We start from the raw sequence: 24,692 nt of genomic DNA, 5'->3' as shown, positions 1-24,692 counted from the left end.
GTTATTGGTCTATACTCGGTTTAATTAATCAATCTCAACCGGTCGGTGTTGGCCAGTCAGTTCAGTTTTAAACAGTTATGCAATTGGTTTGAAGCAATTAAAATTCAATGCAACTTTACCGAGGATCCTTATTTACAAACTGTTAAAGTGTGTATCTTGGGGTAGTATTCCATGGAACAATATACTGTGGGATCATGTCGAATAACTTAGTTGTAGTTAGTTGTTATGTCCCTTTAGTTGTTTTCTTTTGTAAGTTATTTGTTTCTATTGTAATTAGTCTTACTTGGTCTTACGCTCTTAGTGCGATCTCTACTAAGGGTTGGTTATTGGTTAATATAAAGGAGACAGCTAGTAAATAGTCATGTTTGACTATCTATTCCATTGTGTCAAAGCTTAAAGAAACAGCAGTGAAGAGTAGAAGAAGGAAAGAACTGAAGAGTAGAGACAGATGAACCGAGACAGAAACAGCAGTGAAGAGAAGAAGAAGAAGAAAAACTGAAGAGTGGAGAGAGATAAACCGAGAGTGTTTGTGAGCTAGAACACGATGGAGTAGATAGTCTATCGTGACTAGCTATCTCCTTTATATTAACCAATAACCTACCCACTAAGAGCGGAAGACCAAGTAAGACTAATTACATTAGAAACAAATAACTACCTAAGTCTGATTATGAAAGGAAACAACTAAAGAGACATAACAACTAGCTACAACTAAAAGCTATTAGACATGATTCCACGGTACAATGTTCCATGGAACATCCATGGATCTAAAGCCAACACTACCTAGTTCCCAGATCAAAACCATATTTTTTGGGATTCTATGGTTCCACAAGAATGAAAAATATCACAAGAGCCGGGGCAGAATGGGCATGAAACTTAGAAGAGGAGCTCGTTTATGGAATTATAACAAAGTATGGGATAAAACAAAATTAACTTATGAAGGGAAAGGGCTTATGAATCTCTATGATTAATTGTCAAAGAAATTGGACAGAAACTACAACAACTCAGCCTTTTCCAAACTAAATGGGGTCGGTTACATGGATCCTTGCAAAGATGAAATAATAAAAATAAAAGTAAAAGAAAAGGGCACGACAGCGACAGCAGCAACTCAGCAATATCCTACCTAAATGGAGTCGGATACATGGATCCTTGCCAAAGAAATTGGACCTACTCTTAAATATGAGGACTTAATGTCTTCTTCAACCTCACGAATGACCAGCAAAGGCAGAAAACCCGAGTCTGATTCGAAAGAAAGAATCCCCTCAATATACCACCGATCAACCTGAAATTCAGGTGGTGGTTAGTAGCTCTTAGGTCTATTGAATTGATTCAACAAGCACCCCAAAGAATGGACAAAAGACTAATTTTAATGACTGACACTAGGACTGACGTTAGTTTTAGAAACAGTCCCAAACGAGGATTTGTTTCTCTTCCAAGGAAGATTCTTATGGCCTCAACTGCACAGATTAAGTTGCCCTTAGGAGTATAACCTTCACACAATCTCAAGGTGAAATGTATCGGGTCGTTGGGGATTGAACCAATATACTTGGGCTTTAAGTACCGCTCAGAACAGAACCTGTGCTTGGGTTAGCAATGGTTATAATAGAGAATTAGGAAAGAAGAAAATAAAGAACAAAGAATAAGAACAAGGAAAGGACTAAGGAAGTCAACAGACCTGAGAAGGAGGAGGATTCAGAATAATAGGAATAACCAAGTAGGAGGAAGAACCAACAGTCAATCCTGGTTTCAAGCTCTCGCAGCAGCCAATAAGGTCAAATAAAATTTTCATTCAAATCTGTCTTTCCATGGACTACAAGCATATATTTAAAGAGACTTAAACCATTTCTAATTGTACTCTATCAATTTTTCGTTCAAAGCTGTCTTTCAATGAACTACAGGCATATATTTAAAGAGACTCAAACCTGCCATGTCTAGTTATACTCTATTTTGGAGGTATAGTTTGAATCAAACTCAACTCAACGAGTGATAACGGAAAAAAAATAATTATAATAAATAGAAATTGACAAAAATAACCTCTAAACAAGTAAACAAACCCCTATTGGACCAAAACCCAGGTTTGGTCCTGGTTCTTCTCGGCCTGGGTTTCCAGGCTGGGTCAAGCTGGTCCAACCCAGCATATGTAACTGCATCACTGCCTTATATTAGTATTGATGAGAAAGGATTGGTAACAAAGATTGTGGATCCATCTCTCATGGTAGATGATGACCTGCTGGAGGAGGTATGGGCAATGTCTATCGTGGCAAAGTCATGTCTTAGCTGCAAGGTATCCAAGCATCCACTTATGAGGTACATTCTTAAAGCATTGGAAAACAGAAATCCCATTGAAAATGGTAAGGGAAGAGAAGTCTAGCTCTGCACAGCTTATCAGACATTGCGTCTTGATTTGTCCATATTTCCTTCACACTCTCTGGCAACCAATTTCTCGAGCGAACTCTCCCTCCCCCTCTCAGTGATGTGGCATGTGCCAAACTGTATCTTTCTCGACAGATTCCTCTTTACCCTCTTCTATTATCTGTAGAACATTCTCATCTTCGACCTGAACCTCTATGTCATCCTTCCCGAATCCTACTTGAACAGAATTGTTAAATTCAATCGAAACGAACAAAACGCATGAAAACCCACAACGTCAAATAGTGGAAGGCAGAATTAGGAGAATTGGAGGAAACTTGGGACTTTGATCTTGTAGATGTGGGCAGTGGGGGTTTCTAACCAATCCATCTGGGCCAGTGATCCAGACCACTGTCAGAAGATTGGGGTGTTCCAGAAGAAGCACCCAGAGCAATCCTTTTGTCTTTGTCAGTTCCAGGAATGAGAACCTGCCGCTTGGCATTAACGTCTTTGGTATGAACTCCTCTACTTAGTCCCACATCGGATGGGGAAAAAGGATTAAAGGGAGATGGGTTGTATAAGGGATACAGGGTATGGTGGGTTATGGTCGGTTTTTCTTTAACTCGATCGGTCTGGGGTTAGACTGAGAAATGACCTGACCCATTAAAAAAACATAACTTCAAATCGTCACCAGACCATTTATTAAACAGTCAGTCCGGTTTCATTTTTTTTCTCCGGTTGGTCCAGGCCTGTTTAACCGGTGCGGTCTGGGCTTTGACACTCATATCCATGCTTATGTTCTTGTGATTAGTTTACTTGCAATGACCAATCTTCTCTAATAGCCTGGTCACTTAATGCAACAGGTTTATATATAATTGAGGCAAATTATAGCTGTAAAGATCTTTTGAAAATTGGTTGAAAGCATGAAACCACTGAAAAATGGTTGAAAATAGAATAGAAAATTCCAGACTGTACCTTATCTAGCCAATGATTTTGGGATTTCCACATTACCTTACCAGATGGAAAAAGTAGTTGGGAGCTGTGGAGGAAGGCCTTCCTAGGGTATTGCAGCAGCCTATGTGTGAATAGAATCAGAAATTATGGAAATAGTTCCCTTTTCTTAGTACAAATTTTTGTCGATCATGATGGGTGCTGCATAGCTTGCATGGCTTAGAATGTCTCTTATTCAAGTGTATCATGTTTCTGATAAAATTTTGATTTGTTCTCCCATGAAATTCCATACATATTTTCTGACTCTGTACAGTGCTTTTGTTGTTTTTGTAAAGCATAGTATAAGATATACTGCTGTAACTGTATGCTTCTTATTTTTCATTAGTATAATTTACCCTCTGCCTATCAACGGAAAAAATGTTTAGTGTCAAAGCCCAGTGAAATTTACTGATCAATAACAAAATTAGTTTAGTCTTTATTTACTGATATTTGTTGCCCTCCTTTCAGCTTGGAGTATTTGAAATGACACAGTCGGGCCTTCAAGCAGTTTCAAATCCCAGTGAGATTTTCTTAAGTGAACAACACTTCAATTCAGAGGTTTTAGCTGGACTTGCAGTTGCTGTCATTGTTGATGGGTCCCGAACTTTTCTTATTGAAGTTCAGGTATTCCTATTACATATCAATGCATCTTGATCACTTGTTACCATCTACCTACCTTGGCTAAAAGTACTGTTTGTTGTGGATCAGTTCTTACCTCATTGATCGTATAATTAGGGATGGATAGATTTCATGACATTTTGTAAAATACAGCTCAACAAAGAGCTATCCCAAGTATTTGGAGTTAGCTATGTGATTCATGAGCCACCATCCCACTCTATTTAAGCCTATATATTTATTTAAATTTCGTTGAACCATCTCTTCTTGGCCTTTCGCATGTCCGCTCACTGCCCATGCTCATGCTATTGTGCTCTACTTCCGTCATCTTATCAACTAAGATAGCCCTATGTTTCTACAAGCTAATCTAGCTGTAATTAATTTTCCTAGTTTATGTCAACAACTTGTTCATATCAGCTATCATCAGGGTTGACGTCCTAATCTGAGCTCAGTTAATTTGTTGTTTGTGTTGTTGCTTGATTCTCCAGCATTCTAGTCTATATAGCATGGCTGCTCTTACAGCTTTTTTGTAAAGTATTGCCTATTTTATCGGTATGCTGACCATCCACTCTTCTCTATTATGGAAAGATCACCGGAAACTTGTTTTTTAACCTTATGGATGATTGAATTCAGTCGTAACTAGTCTCTCATTTCTAGTCATAGCTAAATTGCACACTTATGTTCCCATTGTCCAGTTTACTTGTTTACCTTCTGATTCTTGATTCATCCCTCCATAAATAGTCTCATTGGAGAGTTAATTTATAAATTTGGACTTTGGAGTGTTTTTTGAGGAATTAGTGTCTTGAATTTTGTGTATGGAAAAAAAAAAGTTCTTTACTTCTGTCCAAGTCAATAACTGGCATCAGATTATTTTCTAGTGGGAGTGCCAAGCATGTCAACTTAGAACAGAACATTGCATTTATGATTGATTTATTTTTGTATAACTTCGATAATTTTGACTCATTATTGTCTTCTTTCATATTCTTTATTCTTTTGATAATCACATTTGAATAAGGAGCAGAACTTTTGGGCAGGCTCTGTGTCTATCTAGCTCATCAGCTGCAAGGCATGTGAATGGTCTCGAATCGAGTAGAGCTGACATGATTATTGCAGTGAGTGATTGTTTAGATAAGGCTTCATAAGTGTTTCCAATCTTGAGCATGTCTTGATATGTTGTTATCATCTTTTTTCATAAAGTCTAAATTCATGAAAATTCCTAAAAGTGTACGTGATTTCTGTATACACTATCTGGTTTTAGAACTTATATGAAAATCCGTTGTCCTCCACTGGTCATTTTAGGTCTGCTCACAACAGGCTCGTGTCTGCACAAGGCAATCATGGTTTTCGTCTACTCTTGCAGAATTATAGGCATTAAGCATTATACATGCTTGAATGTTAAAACTGGGAATATAAGTTCCTTGATCTGAATGAAGCTGAATAAAGCCTCTAGAGAATTACATTATTTGGTAATTTGTGTGTTATCCGATAATATAAATTTATATTTGTCCCCCTGCAATAGCCTGATGTGTTTTTTTTTTTTTTTTTTTCTGATGATAAAAAACTTTATTAAAAAAAATAAACGAAGGAAACTACATCATCTGAAATGTTGAGATAGAGTTTTTCATTTCGAGCTTTTAGGGCTAGGTTATGGGGTATAGAGATTCGATCTCTGTCTTGTTTTAGAAAACACACATTGGAGAAACATTTAAATAAAGTCTTAATGTCTAAAAGGAGAGTATAGATATCCCATGGCCAATTCCCATGATCTGGCTTTCGGGTTTTCTTTTGGAAATTGTTGAATAAAGGTCTTACAACAAAAGACAAGCTTTGCCGTTTCTTAAACATAGTGCCCGGGGATATCTCATAGCTTGTTTGCAGACGACACCATTATTTTCTCCAGGGGGCTGAAGAGTTCGTTAAGACAGATCATGGGTTTTCTTAATAGGTATGAAGGTTTTTCTGGACAGCTGGTCAACAAGCAGAAGAGCTGCTTTGACTGGTTGGGGCTAAAGCCTCACTGGCCCTAGCTAGGATGGTGGGGGTGGTCACTGGCTTCACGCAGAAAGCCTTGCCAATCACCTATTTGGGCGCCCCTCTACACTGCGGAAGGCTTAAAATCAGTTTCTTTGATGGCTTGGTGGATAAAGTTTGCAGGAAGGTAGCAGGGTGGAAGGGGAGACTTCTCTCAGCTGGGGGATGGGTCACTCTCCTGAAGCATGTTCTATCCTCCATTCCCATCCATGTCCTTGCCACGTTGGATCCCCTTAGAGCTGTTCTGCGGAGGATATATGACATCTTTGCTGATTTTCTCTGGGGAAGCACAGATTGGGGGAAGCGTAAGCATTGGGTTAGCTGGCAGAAGGTATGCAGGCCGTTGGGGGAAGGGGGCCTTGGTGTTAGGTTGCTGGAGGACGTTGGCCTATCTCTGAGGCTTAAGGGGCTGTGGAGGGTCCTAGCGGATCATTCTCTCTGGAGCGAGTTCTTTAGAGCCAAATTCTTCAAGGGACTTCATGTTTCTCTGGCGGAGACTCAGGGGGTGAGCTCAAAATCTTAGAGGAATGCTCTGGCCTTTAGGGGGCTGCTGTTGGAGAGATCTAGGTGGCTGATTGGTACAGGGCATGTCTTCTTCTGGCTGGACAACTGGTCTGGGGCTGGTCCGTTGATTGATGCAGTGGACAATGGTCTTTTGGTTGATGTGGACTTGCGTGTCAAGGATGCTCTGGAAGAGGACGGCTCGTGGAAGCAAGGTTTGTTGGACCATATTGATGACGAGGCTATCAGGAATGACATCATCGTAGGTAACTTTCACATTTCTGACAGGATAGATGTCCTAGTGTGGGGCCCGGCAAGTGATGGCTGTTTTTCGACCAAGTCAGTTTGGAACGAAATCCGGAGTGTAGCACCGGCTGTTCCTTATGCTAAGTGGATCTAGAACCCATCTCTACCTGTGCAGGTGGCATTTTTCGCTTGGCAGCTGCTGAATGGCAAGATACCAATGGAGGTTACCCTTATGTCGGTGGGGATCCCGCTGGCTTCTAGGTGTTTCTGCTGTGGGAACCCCATGAGGGAGACGACAGATCATTGTTTGGTTATTGGTGGAACTGCCTCCAAGGTGTGGGGTTACTTCTCCCGTTTGTTTGACGTTGTGCTTCTCCCCGGCTAGGAAGTTAGGAGCCGGATTGCTCTTTGGCATGGGTTGGCTAGCTGCCGCTTTCTCAGTGACTTTATCACAGGTCTGTTACCCGTGCTGATTGTTTGGGAGCTCTGGAAAGAAAGAAACAATAGAAAGCATGGGGAACCCAGACGGACTGCTCTCACGATTATTGGACGCATTAAAAGCTGGGTAAGAGAGCTTCCATTACCTACTAAGATTGAAAGATGTGGGTCTACGCGGGACGGACTGATTCTGCAGTGTTTCGACCTTGTGGCGCTGCCAGCCAAGGTCGTTCGCCCCGTCCCTGTTTATTGGTGCCCCCCTTTCTCTACGGTCAAGCTTAATGTGGATGGGGCCTGTCGGAGCAACCCTGGAGACCGGGGGGGGGGGGGAGGGGAGGTGTTATTCGGGACACGGCTGGAGCGGTCCTAGCAGCGTTCTCACACTTTTACGGGAGATGCACCAACTCTATTGCTGAACTGAGACCCTTAAGGGATGGTCTATGATTATGCCAGGAGCTGGGTTACAAAGACTTGATTGTATATTCAGATTCGGCCACCACGGTTAGACAAGTAAACCTTAAGAGGTGTAGGCTGTGGCAAGGGTGGTACTTGTTTCATGAGATTCTAGAGCTTGTCGAAGAGACGAGGGCCTCTGGGGCTTATGCCTTCCGGGAGAGTAACAGGGCTGCTGATTGTTTGGCCAAGTGGGCTTGTGACACTAGGTCTTCTATTAGTTTTCAGTAGGGGAACATACCAGTGGAAGGGTTTCATTGTATTATTAGGGAGGATAGAGAGGGCCTGCCTATCCTTAGAGTATAGCCCCACTTTTTGGCTTGCTGTAAGGGCTGTCTGGTTCGGATTTTTTGGTTTTATGAGCCTGTTGGCTTATTGGGCTGGGGTATGGCGGAATGTCCCTCCCTGTATTCGTTATTCTTTTCTGAATTAATAAAACTTTGGGGCTGGCCCGGGTCTCAGGGAAGTTCGGGTTAAAAAATAAAAAAAATAAAAAAAAACCCTAAAACTTAGGATGCATTTTTTATTTCCACAACAAAGACCATACCTGAAGAGGGTGAGATTGTCCAGATGAAGTTTGGACAGAATCATGAGCTCTACCGCCCAGGCCACCAGTCGCCCAGCGACGTCTGACTTATGTAGCACCTTCTTTAGAGGTAAGTCAGTGAGGACCCTGATGGTATGGGCTTGGAAATATGGTCGTAGCTTCCTGGCTGCTACCACTAGTGCGTAGGCTACCTTCTCGATCCTGGTGTACCTGGTCTCTACGTCAATCAGAATATGGCTGACATAGTAGATAGGTCTCTGGACCTTGCCTTCCTCTTTTAGGAGTACTGCGCTTACGGCGATCGGGGTGGAGGCTAGGTAGACCTATAGGTCGTCGTTGGGTTCTGGTCGCCCCAGTAGTGGGAGGCTCTCCAGGTACTCCTTCAGTTGTTCAAACGCCTTCTGGCACTCCTCTGTCTACGTGAAGTCCTTTGGACTTCTGAGGTTCTTCAATGTCTTGAAGAACGGCAGGCACTTGTTGCCCGAACTTGACACGAACCTCGAATGGCCCTTCCATTCAATCTCTATATCTCTCTGACTATCCGAGGGGGTGCCGTCTCCTGGATGGCCTTGATCTTGGACGGGTTGGCTTCTATTCCTCGTACTGAGACCATGAACCCCAAGAATTTTCCTGACGTTACCCCAAAGGCGCACTTTGCGGGGTTCAGCTTCATCTGGTTCCTTCTCAGTACCGTGAAGGCTTCCTCTAGGTCGGTGAGGTGGGCTTGGACGCTTTTCACGAGCATGTCATCGACGTACACCTCCATGTTGTGCCCAACTTATTCCTCGAACATATTGTAGACCATCCTCTGGTAAGTGGCCCCTGCATTCTTTAGCCCGAATGGCATGACACGGTAGCAATAGTTCTCTTGGTCCGTCCGAAATGCCGTGTAGGGCTCATCGTCCTCATGCATAAGGATCTGGTTATACCCTGAGTAGGCGTCCATGAAGCTCAACATCTCATGGCCGGCGGTAGCATCGATCAGTAAGTCGATCCTGGGCAGGGGGTGCTCATCCTTCGGGCATGCTTTGTTCAGGTCGGTGTAGTCGACGCACATCCTCCACTTTTCATTAGGCTTAGGTACCATGACCACGTTCGCGAGCCAGGTGGGGAACTTCTCTTTCTGGACAAACCCCGATTGGCTCAATTTCCTACCTCTTCTTTGATGGCTGCTTGTCGGTCGAGGGCGAAGTTACGCCTCTTCTGCTGGACGGGCTTCCTGGTTGGATCAATGTGCAACCGGTTCTCTGCTATGGAGCGTGGTATGCCTGGCATGTCAGAGGTCGACCATGCGAAGACATCCATGTTGGCTTGGAGGAGGTACCCAAGGTCGTTCTTCTGCTCGTCGCTCAATAGTGAGCCTATCTGCACAACCTTGGAGGGGTCATCCTTGCTGAGTGGCCATGGGACAAGGTCCTCCACTGGTCTACCTCTCCTCTCTGTCAGTTCATCTCTCTGGTCGCTGACCAGGTTCTCTAGGCAGAGTGCCATTCCTCGGGTGTTGCCATTGTTCTTCTTTATAAAGGTTGCATAGCACTCCCTTACTTTCTTCTGATCTCCTCGGACCTCACCTACCCCATTATCGGTAGGGAACTTCATCTTCAGGTGGAGTGGTGATACGACTCCTCTGAGGGCTATCAGGGATGGTCGCCCTAGGAGGCCGTTGAATGACACCACGGACTTGACAACCATGAAGTTCACCATGATCGTCACTTGCTGAGGGTGTGTTCCGAAGGTGACTGGTAACTCTATGGTGCCTCTGATGGAGGCAGTCGTGCTTGAGAATCTATGGAGGTAGGTAGGTTCCGGCTTGAGCTGATCGTCCCCGAACCCGAACTATTGGTAGGTGTCCAAGGAGAGCACGTCTATAGATGCCCCTGTGTCTATCAGTACCCTGTATACAGGTCGGTTGGCTACCTCCACCTGTACCACCAGAGCATCCTCATGTGGGAAGCTTAGTCCTTCCAGGTCTTCATCCGAGAAGGAAATCACCGCCTCGGTCTTGGCTATCTTGCTTGGCTTCTCTGTAACTCCCACAAATCGGGCATGGGCTTTGGCCTTCCTGGTGGACTCCTGCCCCGACCCTCCTAGTATGGTGAGGATGGGGGCTCCCTTGGTGCTACTAGGCTCTGTTGCATCTCTCTGCTCTTTTGGGCGGTCCCGATCTGTTCTCCTTTCTTCTCATTTGGGTCCTTCTCTGTCTTGGTCACTGCCCCTATCACCCTGACTCGAATGGCCATCACATCTTTCTCTAATGTACTTATTCAAACTCCCTGCTTTCACAAGGCCTTCTATCTCCCTCTTGAGTTGGTAGCAGTCCTCTGTATCATGCCCATTCTCCTTGTGGAAGAGACAGTACTTGTTAGGGTTACGCTTGTCACACCCCTATCCCGACAAGGGATAAAGTACAATATCAGGGTATGATTGGGGTGACACGCGTCATCCCACCTCACCGCCAGGATCTCGATGCAGTGACCAACTCACAGTCATAAATCAATATTAAAATATAATAATATCAGAGTGCGAAAAACAAAGAAATATTACATTCCAAGATAGGTCAGAGTTTGCGGAAGCGTAAATGAAATAATTATAAGATGTTCATTGGTTAATGATAATAAGTAACATAGTTACAAAATTCCTATGACCATCAAGTAGCTACCAAAAAGGTAAAACATAAAAGTTTATACAAAGCACAAGGCTCTCAACAATAACAAAACGGGAACGATCCCAAGTAACAGTACAGCCCGTAGGTACAATCATCATGGGCAACCATCGCCATGATCCTCAGTCACGGTCTTTGGCTCCACAGTAATCATCTGCATCAAAATCTAAAAATAATGTGTACACGGGGGTTAGCTCCACCGAGCTAGTGGGAGAGAAAAGGGGATGCATAATCACACAATCACAAATAGTCCATGGTGCATGCCATTATTAATTCATTTACCACCTAACACACAATGCTAAGTTAATGGGTATATGCTACTGCAATAACTCGGGAAGACACTGTGGATCCTTCCATTCTCACCACAATGCAACCTTAATTATTACTATGGAGCCCTCGCCGATCGTAACCATCACCACCCAGAGGCAGACCCCGATAACCATTACTACCCCTGGCCTGGCCTCTCTAACTCTCCACAGGCAGCAGGTGCTCTGGCTACCCAACACCTAAACCCCTGTTGGTAAGGGTCGTAGCATAGGGAACTGAGCCTAACCACAGATATACTACATGAATCCTATCGTGTTGAGAGGTACATCCGGGTGTGTCAACGTCCCATTCCATCTAACACCCAGGTACCAGCGCAACACGACGCATAGTCGCATACAGGCAAGAATGAGATGCAATATACAATTCCACGTAATCTGGGGGTTCCGGTGCCAGTACTTCCTGGCACCGTAACCCAACACAAATCCATATCATCCTAATCATCATCATCATCATCATCGAATAAGAATAAATGCAAATATACAATCATGCTTGAATGATAATGTCACAATATAATTCATAAATGCATGAATAAGCAATAGTAAACAAGCTCAGACAGTCACCCAAACCCACTCACTAATTACTTAAAATAGAATTTGTATAAGCGTAACGATACCCGCTCAAAATCACTCCATTGCACATATGTTGGCGCCTATGGAAGTGAATAAGAGTGTGAGACAGTGTAGGGGAGGCCTGTTAGAGAAACCCCACAGTTTACATAAGTTATAAGCCTTGAAAACTGCGTCGGAGGCAACGTCGGACTCAGCAGGCTTGCCTCCGACCTAGAGTCCGACCTTCACTGCAGGCTTTGACCACATCGAAGGCAACGTCGGACTCAGCAGGCTTGCCTCCGACCTTGAGTCCGACCTTCCCTGCAGGCTCAGGCCACATTGGAGGCAACGTCGGACTCAGCAGGCTTGCCTCCGACCTTGAGTCCGACCTTCCCTGCAGGCTCTGGCCACATCGGAGGCAACATCGGACTCACGTAGTCTTGCCTCCGACCTTGAGTCCGACTTTTCCTGCAGGCTCAGACCACATCGGAGGCAACATCGGACTCACGCAGACTCTGCCTCCGATGCAACCCAGGTGCGATTTCAAGGTCTTTAAAAGCCCAGGGTTGTCCCATTTGGTTCTCTAAGCCTCAAGGGACTAGGGAGGGGGTGTCTTGGAGTCTATTTGTGTCTTAGAAATACCCAACATCCAAAGATTTAAGGGGGGTTTAAAGGAGTCAACTACTCCAAGTCCAGATTTGGGGTTCCTTTGGTGGTTGAAGCTTTAGAATCAAATAGATTCAGCAAGAGGTCAAATAGAGGTCTTTATAGGACTGTAATACATTAATGGAGTCCCAAAAACATAGCTTAGGATAAACCATTTGGTTCCAAGAGGAAACCCAAACTCAAGACTGAAATTAGGTGAGCCATCTAAGCTAAAAAAGAAGGACATGGAGGGCCTTCCAAGCTCAACCGAAAAGAGAAAAGAGAAGGGAGAGAGGCAAGAGTGTTCTTGGCCTACCTGATTTGAGGTACACAAGAGGTCCTCCTTGTAGATCCAAGCTCAAGCAGCCGATCCCACCTTCTTCTCCTTCTTCTCCTCCTTGCTGCCTCCTCTCTTCAAAGCTCTCCTCTCCTTTCACGATTAGGTTAGGAAAGAAAATGAGAAAGACTAAGGTATAGATGTGCCTTACTAAGGCCTGTTTGGCTAGGGCATCTTAGCTATAAATCTAGGGCTTGTTTGGGTAGGGTAGTTTAAATGCCCACTTAGGTGTTGTTTGGGTAGAGTCACTTCATGAACCACAAACACATTACCCATCTAAACTCATTACCCACCTAAACTCAATTAAACACCATTATAAATACAACATGGGCCCAATGGGCTTCATTTTAGAATAAAGCTTGGGCCTTGTTTGGCTAAGGTCTTTTAATGTCTAAAGTATATTAACCTATTTTAAGCATGACTTGGGCCCAAGGGCCCACTTAAGAGGTCACCAAAATAAAAGGGAACCTAGGGTAGTAGTCAACCATGACAAGGCACCAACAACATCCTCGATAAAGGGCATGTGGGCCCCACATAAGGTCTCACTCAAAATAGCCACGATAACAGCATCGGATGCAGGGTCGGATGCACATAGGACCCTGCATCCTATGCAATAGAAAGGGCAGATAAAGTATAAAAAAGGTTCGGGCTTGGGCCCACACCTCAAGGACTTCGAGAGGAAGTAAACAAGCAATAAAATAGGTTTAGTAACTTACCCTTTGACCATCATGGTGAATCGCTCATAGGCAAACAGGGTAGCACAGTCTACACACCACGAGGATAAATAAACAAATAGGCTCTCGGGTGCGGGTGTAACAACGCTTCTCTGGTCCGGCTAACATGGGTCGTGGTCAACAGAGTAGGTTACAGTCTTGGATCTGCACGAGTATCTGAGACCGGGTGGTGTTCAGTGGTGTGAACTCAGGGCTGCTTGCTCTTTCACTCTCCTCTGGTCGACGGTCTGTTCGCCTAGATGGGCGGTCATCCTTCTCTTGGCGGCGCTTGGTCCTGGACCTCTTACTTTCTTTACGGTCATCTGGTGCTGACCTCTTGCTATCTTGCGGCTTGGCCTCGATCACCTTCTTCCTGACCTGCTGTACCTCAGCCATGTTGGCAAATTAGTCACACCACTCTAGGAGCTCCTTCATGGTCCTGGTCATTTTTAGACAAAAACCTTGCCATAGTCTTAGTTTTCAAAGTTCCATTTTTGGAAAGAGGGCAAAAGAGAAAATCTTCATGAACAGATGTAGCAAGAGGAATTTCAGTGATGAGATGAGTAATGTCACTAGAGAAAAGAGAACTAAGTAAAGGTAAATTCCAAGATCTCCAAGTAGAAGATTTGAGACTTTAGCAACGGGTGGGAGATGAGCTCTATTCACACCGAGGTAAACATGTTTCCACCGAGGAATCTATGAGTCTTTCCAAGCATCAAGAGATTCTCCATCTCCAATTTTCTAACACACAAGATCTTTCAATCTTGAAACAACATGGGCAATACTATTCCAAACCCAGGACCCTTTCCTTGGTTTGAAATCAGAAGAGAGATTACTTTTATTGAGGAAATATTTGGCCTTTAAAATCCTAGCCCACAAGATAGTAGGAGACTGTAAGAGTCTCCATCCAAGGTGAATTAGAAGGGCCTCATTATGAGCATAGTTCAAAATCTCGCGAAATCTCGATCGAGATTTCGACCCCCTCGAAACGAAATGACCCCTCGAATAAAAAACATAATAAATTTCAATCGAAATTATCGAGATTTCGAGATATTTTCAAAATCTCGCGAGATTTTGAAAATCTCGAGAAAATGCTTTATATAAAATACCATGTTTCGATAGTCTCGGTCGAAATTTCGACCAAGACTGAGAAACAGAGCATTTTTCCTCTTTTGCTTGGTTTTTGAAGGTTTTTGCTTATTTCTTCTTCAATCTTCCACTTCCCACTTGAATCCTTGCCACATCTACGTCGGAATCACTTGGAGAACAAACTTCTTAGCACATCTGTGAAGCCTTTCCACTATTTCAGGTAAAACCATATTCTCAAAATTGATTTTTTTTAGGGAAATACTTGATCAACATGTTTGTTTGTGATGAAATAAATATATGTTAGACACCGGAAGCCGATCTACGACTTCACGGTGTCGAAATTTTTTTTTGGTATATATATTATTTATTTATTTTTCTACTTAAAAAATTGGATTTATTTACAACAAAAATAAAAAAATAATAGGGGTTATGTATATTGTATGGTGAGGAATTAAATATATGTTAGACACCATTGGCCGATCTATGGCCTCATGGTGTCAAAAATATTTTTCTGCCAATAATTAATTATTTTAATTTTTGAAAATTATAAAAAATATTTAAAAAATTCAAAAAAATAGCAAAAAATAGCAAAAAATAAGAAATAATATGAGGTTTTTGTTTTAAAATTGCTGAAAAATATAAAAGTAAATTGTACATACTTCTTATTTGCTGCCCATTTACATATCTTTTCGATTTTGTTGTGCTAGGCCAATATTTATTTGAAAAATATTTTTAAAAATTGTTTTTAAATATGAGAAAAATATGAGGGTAAGGGACTTAGGGGGAAAATACTAAATAGTTATATACTTATATACTTGTGTTAGTGCTCTTAAATCTTAATTCTTAAACATTTAAAATTTTAAACTAAAAGAATTGATGTGCTTCCGTTATTAATGAATTGTCTTTTATTCATGCAACAGTAAACTAGTCTGATTATGACGAACCGTGGTAAACGACAGAGCCAGAGGCAAGAGGGGCAGAGGCAGCCGGCCCAGACCCAGGAGGAGGGGAGCACACCCAGGCGCACTAGGGGTGACATTGCATGGTTGCATCGCACTCCAATTGATGGGGATAAAAGAAAATCCCAATGCAACTATTGTCACATGCAGTTTTTGGGAGGTGGTGCCACTAGACTCAAACAACATCTAGCTGGGAATTCTCCTGAAGTGGTCGCATGTCATATGGTCCCTGTGGAGGTATCTAGGGCTGTCATTGATTACATAAAGGGAGGGAGTAAGAGGAAGGCTCAGAGGGAGAAGGCAAAAGTAGATCTTGAGGAAGCAGTGAGGTGTACAGCGGGAGGCCAATCAAGCCATCGTGATGATGATGATGATGACAGTGATGATGTCTATGTTCCTGATGATATAGAGACTGAGCAAGAGGCTAGGGATTGGAGACGAGCACAGATGATGAGCAGAGCCAGTTATCATGAGGATCAGGAGAGAGTCGAGAGACAGAGAGTAGGTGGTAGTGGAGGAGCTGGTGCTAGTGGTAGTGGAGGAGCAGGTACAAGTGGAGGAGGTGGGTTGCCTAATCCCTTGAGATCACAGAGTACGAGGGCAGCTCCCCCTCCGCCTCCACCACCACAAGATGACCCAGCACTTCACCAAGCACCTGGTGTTTATAGAAAGAAAGGCAATAAACAACCAAAAATCAAGGGAGCATGGAAAAATCTGAAGGGGATGGTGAAGGAATCTATAGCTAAGTGGATGTTATACCATACCATCCCAGCAAACACAGCACAAGGCCCCTTTTATCAGACTATGATAGATTCCATTGCTGAGGCTGGCCCAGGGTGTAAGGGGCCCACCCCATATGAGATTATGAATGTGTATTTGCCCCAACAGAAGAGAGAGCTTGAAGACTACATCAATGAAATGAGGGGGCTGTGGGAGAACTATGGGGTGACCATAATGTGTGATGGTTGGACTGGTCCTACAAGAAAGTCCATCATCAACTTTATGGTGTATTGTGATGGGAGGACAGTCTTTCTGAAGTCTGTTGATGCATCCAAGGAGAAAAAGGATGCAAAGTATATATACAAATTGCTGAAGGAAGTGGTAGAAGATGTAGGAGTGGGGAACGTTGTCCAAATTGTAACGGACAACGGAAGCAACTACAAGAGTGCCGGTGAGAGGTTGATGCAAAACAATAAGTACCGGTTGTTTTGGACTCTATGTGCTGCCCATTGTATAGACCTCATGTTGAAGGACATGGGAAAGATCAAATTGGCACAACATGTCGTGGAAAAGGCAAGGCAAATGACCAACTTTGTCTACAACCATGGGTTTGCACTAAACCTCTTGAGGGAGAAGTGTGGGGGTGACTTAGTGAGGCCAGGCATAACTAGATTCGCCACCAACTACATTGCACTCAAGAGTATAGAAACCAAGAAGTCCGAATGAGATCAATGTTTGCTTCAAGACGGTTCAATTGGAATGGGTCCAATACCCATGGTGGTAGGGAAGCACAAGCTACAATTTCATCAGATGACTTTTGGTCTAAGTTGCATAAAGTGGTACAACTTCTGGACCTAGTGGTCAAGGTTTTGCATATAGTTGATTCTGCTATCAAGGGACCAACCATGCCACATCTATATGCTGCCATAGACTTGATGAATGAAGGTGTTTACAATGCAAATCCACGAGGTAGCAAACACTTTCTCAAAATTATCAAGGAGCGCTGGGAAAATCAACTTATGCATCCACTGCATAAGGCTGGTGAGTGTACACTCTTTGTTTTTTATGCAATTACATCTTTTAAAGTTAATTTGAAGGATATATTACTAACTAGTGAATATGTAATGTCAATTTCAGCATATTATTTGAACCCCAAGTACCAATACAGTCATAGGCTTGGGTTGAATAATAGTCTTATTGACGCAGTCAAAGAAGTAGTTGCCAAGTTGGAGCCGAATAGTAAATTACAGGCGATATGCAACAATGAGGTGAGTCTTAGAAGTTATAATTCATTTGGAATTACTCAATTCAATACTAAATAGTAACGAGTCATTACTAATTTTAAATATTTTCCAAATGATTATAGTTGAAGACTTTTAGGGATGCATTGGGAAGTTTTGGAACCGAAGCTGCACAGCAAGGCTGGACACGCGGTGATGCTGGTACTCATTAGTCATTACTTCATTAGTCATTACTCAATTCAATATCTTATTCTTTTGAAATGAAGGTGACATGTTTCTTTTGTTGTAATGCAGCTGAATGGTGGGTGTTGTATGGGGGTTCGGCAAACAATTTAAGAAAAATAGCAATCAAGGTTCTCTCCCAGACATGTTCAGCATCTGGCTGTGAACGGAATTGGAGTACATTTTCTCTCATCCACTCCAAGAGGTGAAATAGATTGGGTTCTGAACGTCTCTCTGACTTAGTGTATGTGCATTATAATTTGAGGTTGAAGATGCAACATATACGCATGGGACAAGAGGGTATCAGGGAAAATATCGATCTCGCCGACATTTTCCAGGTGGAGTCAGATGATGAAGATCCTATTGTTGATTGGGTGAGGGATAGAGGTGAGCCAGTGTTAGATTAGCCTGGAGGTAGACCTGACCCCATGATAGCTGAACACATAGAAGCTGATGTGGATGACTTCATGGCTGCAGAGGGTGAGGTACATGCACGGGACGCGTCACCCATACCGTTCCAGTCTACTGGTGGTGTTGATGAGGATGATGAAGATTGGTCTATGTCATCTGGTGGAGATGGTGGTGGTGGAGATGGTGATGGTGGAGATGGTGGTGGTGGTCCTGGTGGAGATGGTGATGATGGAGGTGATGATGAAGGTAATGATGGACGTGATGATGATGATGATGGTGATGGTGGTCAAGCATATGAGGGAACTCGAGTCCCGTTTGTGGTACAAGAGCAGCAAGAGGCAATCCGTGCCCCCATCGGCCCCACACCAGCCACACGGCCCACATCGTCCACCTCGACCTACTCGAGAAAGCAGCGTGGCCAGTCCCGTCTTGGTGGTCGTGGTAGTGGTACTAGTAGGCAGGCTGAGCTTATGGACATTGATGCCCTATCTGGCTCTGTTGGTGGACTGAGTATTGGCGATAGAGATAGTAGATCGAGTGGGCATTTCCGTGCCCCATCTTTTCATGTAGACAGCAGTCCATCTCCAGCACAATCAGAGCATGGTTCATCTCATTCACATCCATGTGGCGAAGGGCATTCTGGGCAGTACCCTTGGGGGCAGCAACCTATATCTTCTCCATCCATTCCCAGTTTTGAGTATGACTCCCACTCACAAGGATATAGTGGATCGTCTTTTGTGCATGACTTCTTTTCCTATACTGGCTACCCAACCCACCAGCCTCAGCCGTACAACCCGTACATGCTCCCAGAGCCGTCATATGACTCATATCATAGTGGATCAGTGGGTAGTACTTCTTCACAGTTTGGTGACCTATATCCTAGGATAGGTTACCTTCAGCATGTTGATGATGCAGTTTACATGGCCACTGTGGATGACTACACTCGCTTCTTGTCCCAGACTATGACGTGGCATGCACTTGTCCTACAGTCGGAGAGCAATACACGTCGGCTCCAGCGGACCATGAGGGGGGTTGATCCTGGACGGCGGAGTAGTTATTATTAGCAAATTTGTAAACATTTGAGATGAATGATGACTAGTTGACTACTTGACTTGTAGCCTTATAGGGGACAATTGGGGATATTGACATATTGTGATTTGGAATGTTTGATATCATCTTCTTAAATCTTAACTCTTAAGTTGTTATTTGTTAACTTGTTATTGACTTGATGTCTTATGTACTTAATATTATGATTTATGACTTAACTTATGAGTCATTATGTTTCCAACTTAGTTCCAACTTCCAAGTCAATTTACTTGTTTAATGTACAATGTGTATGTGTAAATGTGTAATTAACTAAGTTATACACTTATACATCAGGGTTCGACCGTACATTGCCAATCAATGGTGCACATCCAAAACACCATTTTGGGTGACTATTTTTGCAATTTGAACATTTAAATGTGTTTATATAGCCTAAAATAGGGTTTCCATGAAGTTTCAGGCCTTAACTTGGCCTAAAACCCACCGAAATGACCTATCGAAACATACCAGAAAAAATACAATATTTCGACCGAAATTTCGAATATTTCGGATATTTCGGTCAGCTCGAAATACCGAAACGAAACGAGTTCTCGAACTATGATTATGAGTGGAACTCAAACAAAAACCAAGGCCCCCTTAGCTCTTTGTCTTGCAACATTTAGTCCAAGGAAGAACTCATGTAAGGAGGAAAAGAGCGAAGCACAGATTTATAAGCACAAATCTACCAGCTTGGGATAATAAAGACATTTTCCAATTTGCAAGTTTTGATTGAACCCTTCGAACAATACTATTCAAGTGTTGACTTTTAGCTCTAGAGACCAACATGCGAGAGCCAAGATGGAGAGAATTGGTCGACATCTCTTTCATGTCTAAATGACGACAAATCTGGTCTCTGAGAGAAGATGGAGTATTCTTACTGAAAAAGACCTCACTCTAACTAGTATTAATATGTTGGCCAGAGAGGTCATGAAATATCTGGAAAAGAGCTTGAATAGAAATGATATCATCTAAATTAGCTCTGCAAAACACAAAAGTAGCATCGACAAATAAGTGAGAGACTTCAGGGGCAGATCAAGCAATCTAGCCTGATGTGTTTCATATATGGAATATTCATGCTAAACAACATTTCATATGTATGATCAAGTCAGACCATAAAAAAAATAGTGCTTATGGACTCTCAAATAAAATAGATACTGCATATCTAGAAATAGGACTCAGAAACTGAGATAGGTTCATTGGCACTATGATAATGCTAAAACAAAAATTCAGTTTGTGGTTCTCCTTAGTAGTTGAGTTCTATGATAAGCCTTTTTACAACGTGAGTGAATACAAGCTCCATGCTGAATGTGTAATTTGTTAGGCTTACATGGTTATTTAGCTTGCAGTAGTACACATACTATTCAAAATTCCAAGAACCAAGTTCCTTACCTCATGTAAGGACTGTAACCGAAGACACTACATTAACCAGTCAACAACAACAACTCAGCCTTATCCCAACTAAATGGGGTCGGCTACATGGATCCTTTCAAAACAAAGTAGGGAAAGCTAAGGCCCCCTCACAAAGGGAAATGAAAGTAAGAGGAATGAAGAATAAAAATGAAGAAAAGAGATGAGAGAAGTGAGAAATGGAAAATGAAAGGAAAGTGAAAGTAAGAGGAAAGAGGATAGCCCAGAAAATCAGGAAAATCTCAGTTACATGGTGTCGACAACATAGATCCATGCCCTCCAATAGGCTCTATCGGAGGTCATACTTGGCACTAGGCCTAGACTATGAATGTCATTCTTCACAACCTCTCCTATGGTCAATAATTGAAGATGAGGGAGAAGAAGAGAGAGAGACGATGGAAGAAGGAGAGAAGAGAAATTGCTGAACCACGATAGATTCAGAATAATCTAACGTGGCCTCTCAACTTTTATTTATAACACTTTCTATTATAATTAGACTCTAAGTAGGAATATTACAAGTAATTTCAAGTAGGAATCCTACTTATAATACACAACACTAATTACAATATAAAAAGGAAACTAAAGTAAACTCATTACGATAATGACTCCCCCTATTGATCGACTACTAATAATAACGCATCGCAACTTGTTAGACAATAATACCGCTGCAAGACAGTGACACAACTTAACACTCCCTTCAAGCCGAACATATAAATCACCCATGCCCACTTGGAACAATCTTTCCGGAAAGTAGGACCAAGCAGAGGCTTGTTAAACACATCACCTAACTGATTTGCAGAAGAAACAAATGGAGTAACAATCAGCTTCCTCATAACTTCATTCCACTCAAAGTGACAATCAGCTTCAATATGTTTGGTCCTTTCATGAAACGGGTTGCTGGTAATGTAGATAGCAACTTGATTATCAGAGAACCATAGTTCGAGAACTCACGAGATCTCGCCGAGTTTCTCGGTTTTTCGAAATCCCGGGACAAGACTGCCTACGAGTCTCAAAATGTCAATATCTCGGAGACCTCGAGATCTTCTTGGAAATTCTTGGTATCACGGACACTATCTATGCCAGGAACCAAGCGCAGATTATTTATGCCTAATATCATTTAAGTAAATGTTTTTGTATTTCATTTACTTAAGATATTATTCATAAATAAGCAAATACCCCTATTGAATCCAATAAAAATAGTTAAAAATCAAATTCAAAAGGAAAAAAATCGACCCCATCAAAAACAAAAGCTGGATTTTCGGTGGTAGGTGCAATTTTCAACTTTCTAATCTTTGGGTTTTTCAAATCTAAAAATTCCATAAATCTTATTATGGTAAAACATTGCTAAAAACCAAAAGTGCGGTAAAATATTCATTTGTTTTGATGTCCAAAAACTATTTTCATTCGGAGCGATTTGATTCGGTATAAGATCGGGGGGGGGGGGGGGGGGGGGGGGGGGGGGGGGGGGGGGGGGGGGGGGGGGGGGGGGGGGGGGGGTTTGACCGGTACATTACTCTTTTAATATAAATAAGATTTTAGCAATCTTGGACTTGTTGGAAAGCTTTGTTTTGAAAGCTTTCAAACAAGTCCAAGATTGCTTAAATCGATTTATATTAAAGGAGTTATGTATCGGTCAAACTTAATTCGTGTGCACGAATGTCGCTAAATCGCTTTGAATGAAAATATATTTTTGGACATCAAAACAATTGAATATTTTACAAGCACTTTTGGTTTTTAGCAATGTTTTTTACCATATTAGGATTTATGGAATTTTTAAATTTGAGAAAAACCCTAGCATTAGAAAGTTGAAAATTGCACCTACCGTCGAAAATCCAATTTTTGTTCTTGAACTGGGGGGTTTTTTTTTCCTTTTGGAATTTTATTTTTTAACTATTTTTATTGGATTCAAATAGGGGGGTATTTGTTTATTTATGAATAATATCTTAAGTAAATGAAATACAAATACAAAAGCATTTACTTATATGATATTAGGCATGAATAAGTGTGTTTATCTGTTCATCCGGTTTCTAGCATAAGTGTCGTCACCTTTCCCACTAATAAACTCGTATTTGGACTTTGTTTTTGCAAAATGTGATAGTGCCATTGTGTTTAAATGGCCTAAAATAGGCTGAATACCAAGTTTCAGACCCAAACTAGGTCTAAAACCCACCGAGATGAGGCTTCGAGTCGAGAAAAAAAAAAGTGCACCAACTCGGCGAGATCTCGACTCGACTCGACTCGGTTTTTTCAAGGGTCCGAGTTGGCACTGAGACCCGAGTTTTCGAACCTTGCAGAGAACATCTTCATTGGTTTAGCAACCTGAAATCCCAACTCTTGAAGTAGTGATTTCAGCCACATCAATTCAGCTGCAGTATGAGCCATAGCCCTATACTCAGCCTCAACCCTGAATCTACCCACAGTTATTTGCTTCTTGCTTCTCCATGTGATAAGATTGCCACCAATAAATGTACAATAACTTGTGGTAGATCTCCTATCACTGTCAGAATCAGCCCAATCTGCATAAGAATATCTGACCAGATCGATATGCTGATGAGGTCGATAAATGAGTCCCTTTCCTAGAGTCCCTTTTAGATACCTTAAGATACGACACACTGCCTCCTATTGTGCTTTCTTAGGTGATTGCATAAAGTGGCTAATAACACCAACAACAAAGGATATATCAGGTCTAGTAACAGTCAGATAAATGAGTTTCCCTACTAATCTCCTCTATCGATGCTTGTCCTCAAATTCCTCGCTATCACTTGTCCCAAACTTTGATATACATCCATAGGAGTATCAACTAGTTTATAAGTAAGAATTTCACTCTCAGACAAGATTTAACACATATTTTCTCGGTGATAAACTAATACATATCTTATTCTGTAGTACTTCAAGGCCAAGAAAGTACCTGAGGGCAGTAGGGCACTCAAATCTTTCGTCTGAAAATGCTGATGTAGATAAATTTTTTTACTTTTGTAATCCCGGATGCATCATCCCCAGATATAATAATGTCATCGACATACAAAACCAAAACGACCATTCTAGAGTCCTGACGCCGAACAAACATAGAGTGATCACTATAACATTGTGAGAATCCATACAGAGTAACAATTCAACTGAACTTGTCAAACTAGGCTTTAGGGGACTGTTTTAAACTATATAGTGCCTTGTGTAACTTACAGATTCTATGAGAGTTCTCCCCTTGAACAACGTACCCTGGAGGTTGCTCCATATATGTAATGCCCTCAAATCTGGGTAAAAGATATGGGTGTTGGCCCTCACGGGCTGCCATTAGATAACGACTGGTCTTTCATTTATGTTACTTTATTGGCGAACTCCCTAACTACTCAAATTATACTAAAAATGCTAAATCAATTGGAAGGGGACCTAGGGTTTACCTCTTTGAACCCAAAAAACCTTCTTTGAACTTGCTCTTGATCCACTTCGACCCAAGGTACCTTTCCCTTAGATCGTGTAACGATTCTCAAGCTCCTAATCCCTCTTTTCTTCCTTCTCCTTCTCCTTTTCCCCCCCACCCCCTCTCTTTTCTGATTTTTGAAACAAGTTGAAATGACTCAAAAACCTAACTTAATGGTCTAGTCGTCTGCCAGGCAACCGACAATACTATTAGAACTCTCAATCGCATGCCGGTTGACCAACACATCGACTGGCTCGATCAGGTCGACAGGAATGCTTAGCAGTATCAACCGGAAAGCCATTGAAACTATCGACCGGCATAGATCTGGTCGACCGGTAACTGCTCAGTTGGCCGTATCTTTTTCGTCTTGACCCCATTTGACTCGATTCTTAAATGATATGGAAGACAAGTCAACTGTGTTCGGTTCTCTTGTTTTGGGCTTCCCCAAACTCTAACTAAAAAGTCCTCTAAAATTCACATGAAGCCATTGCTCCACCTCAAGATGTACAATTGACATACCTTACACTCTACTATAGTTCACCAGTAGCACTAACCTTAGGGCCGATCAAACCCACTTATCACTAAAATCATGTAAATCCACATTTACATGTACTATTAATAGCTATTTGTTGGGTAAACTCGAATTGGATTCTGCCAAAACAAACCCGTTAAGCACCTGCCAATCATAAAAATCAATAATTATTACTTTTCTGGGTACGGGGTATAATAATATACACCTCCTC

The 24,692-nt window shown here is 42.3% G+C and overlaps 1 protein-coding gene across 4 annotated transcripts in view; it reads left to right on the top strand.

Annotated features, from left to right (window-relative positions):
- LOC122667726 (DNA repair protein RadA) overlaps positions 1–24,692 on the top strand; it is a 151,214-nt gene that overhangs the window by 75,390 nt on the left and 51,132 nt on the right. For all 4 annotated transcript variants that reach the window (XM_043864121.1, XM_043864119.1, XM_043864120.1 and 1 more), the window contains 2 exons: positions 3,805–3,960; positions 4,986–5,063. In XM_043864121.1, coding sequence (XP_043720056.1) covers positions 3,805–3,960; positions 4,986–5,063 — 234 coding nt within the window. The remainder of the gene's footprint in view (positions 1–3,804; positions 3,961–4,985; positions 5,064–24,692) is intronic.

The sequence above is a fragment of the Telopea speciosissima genome, chromosome 7 (genome assembly GCF_018873765.1).
Source record: "Telopea speciosissima isolate NSW1024214 ecotype Mountain lineage chromosome 7, Tspe_v1, whole genome shotgun sequence".
Taxonomy (NCBI): domain Eukaryota; kingdom Viridiplantae; phylum Streptophyta; class Magnoliopsida; order Proteales; family Proteaceae; genus Telopea; species Telopea speciosissima.
Note: the sequence above shows the minus strand (reverse complement) of the source record. Positions and strands in the feature narration are given on the sequence as shown.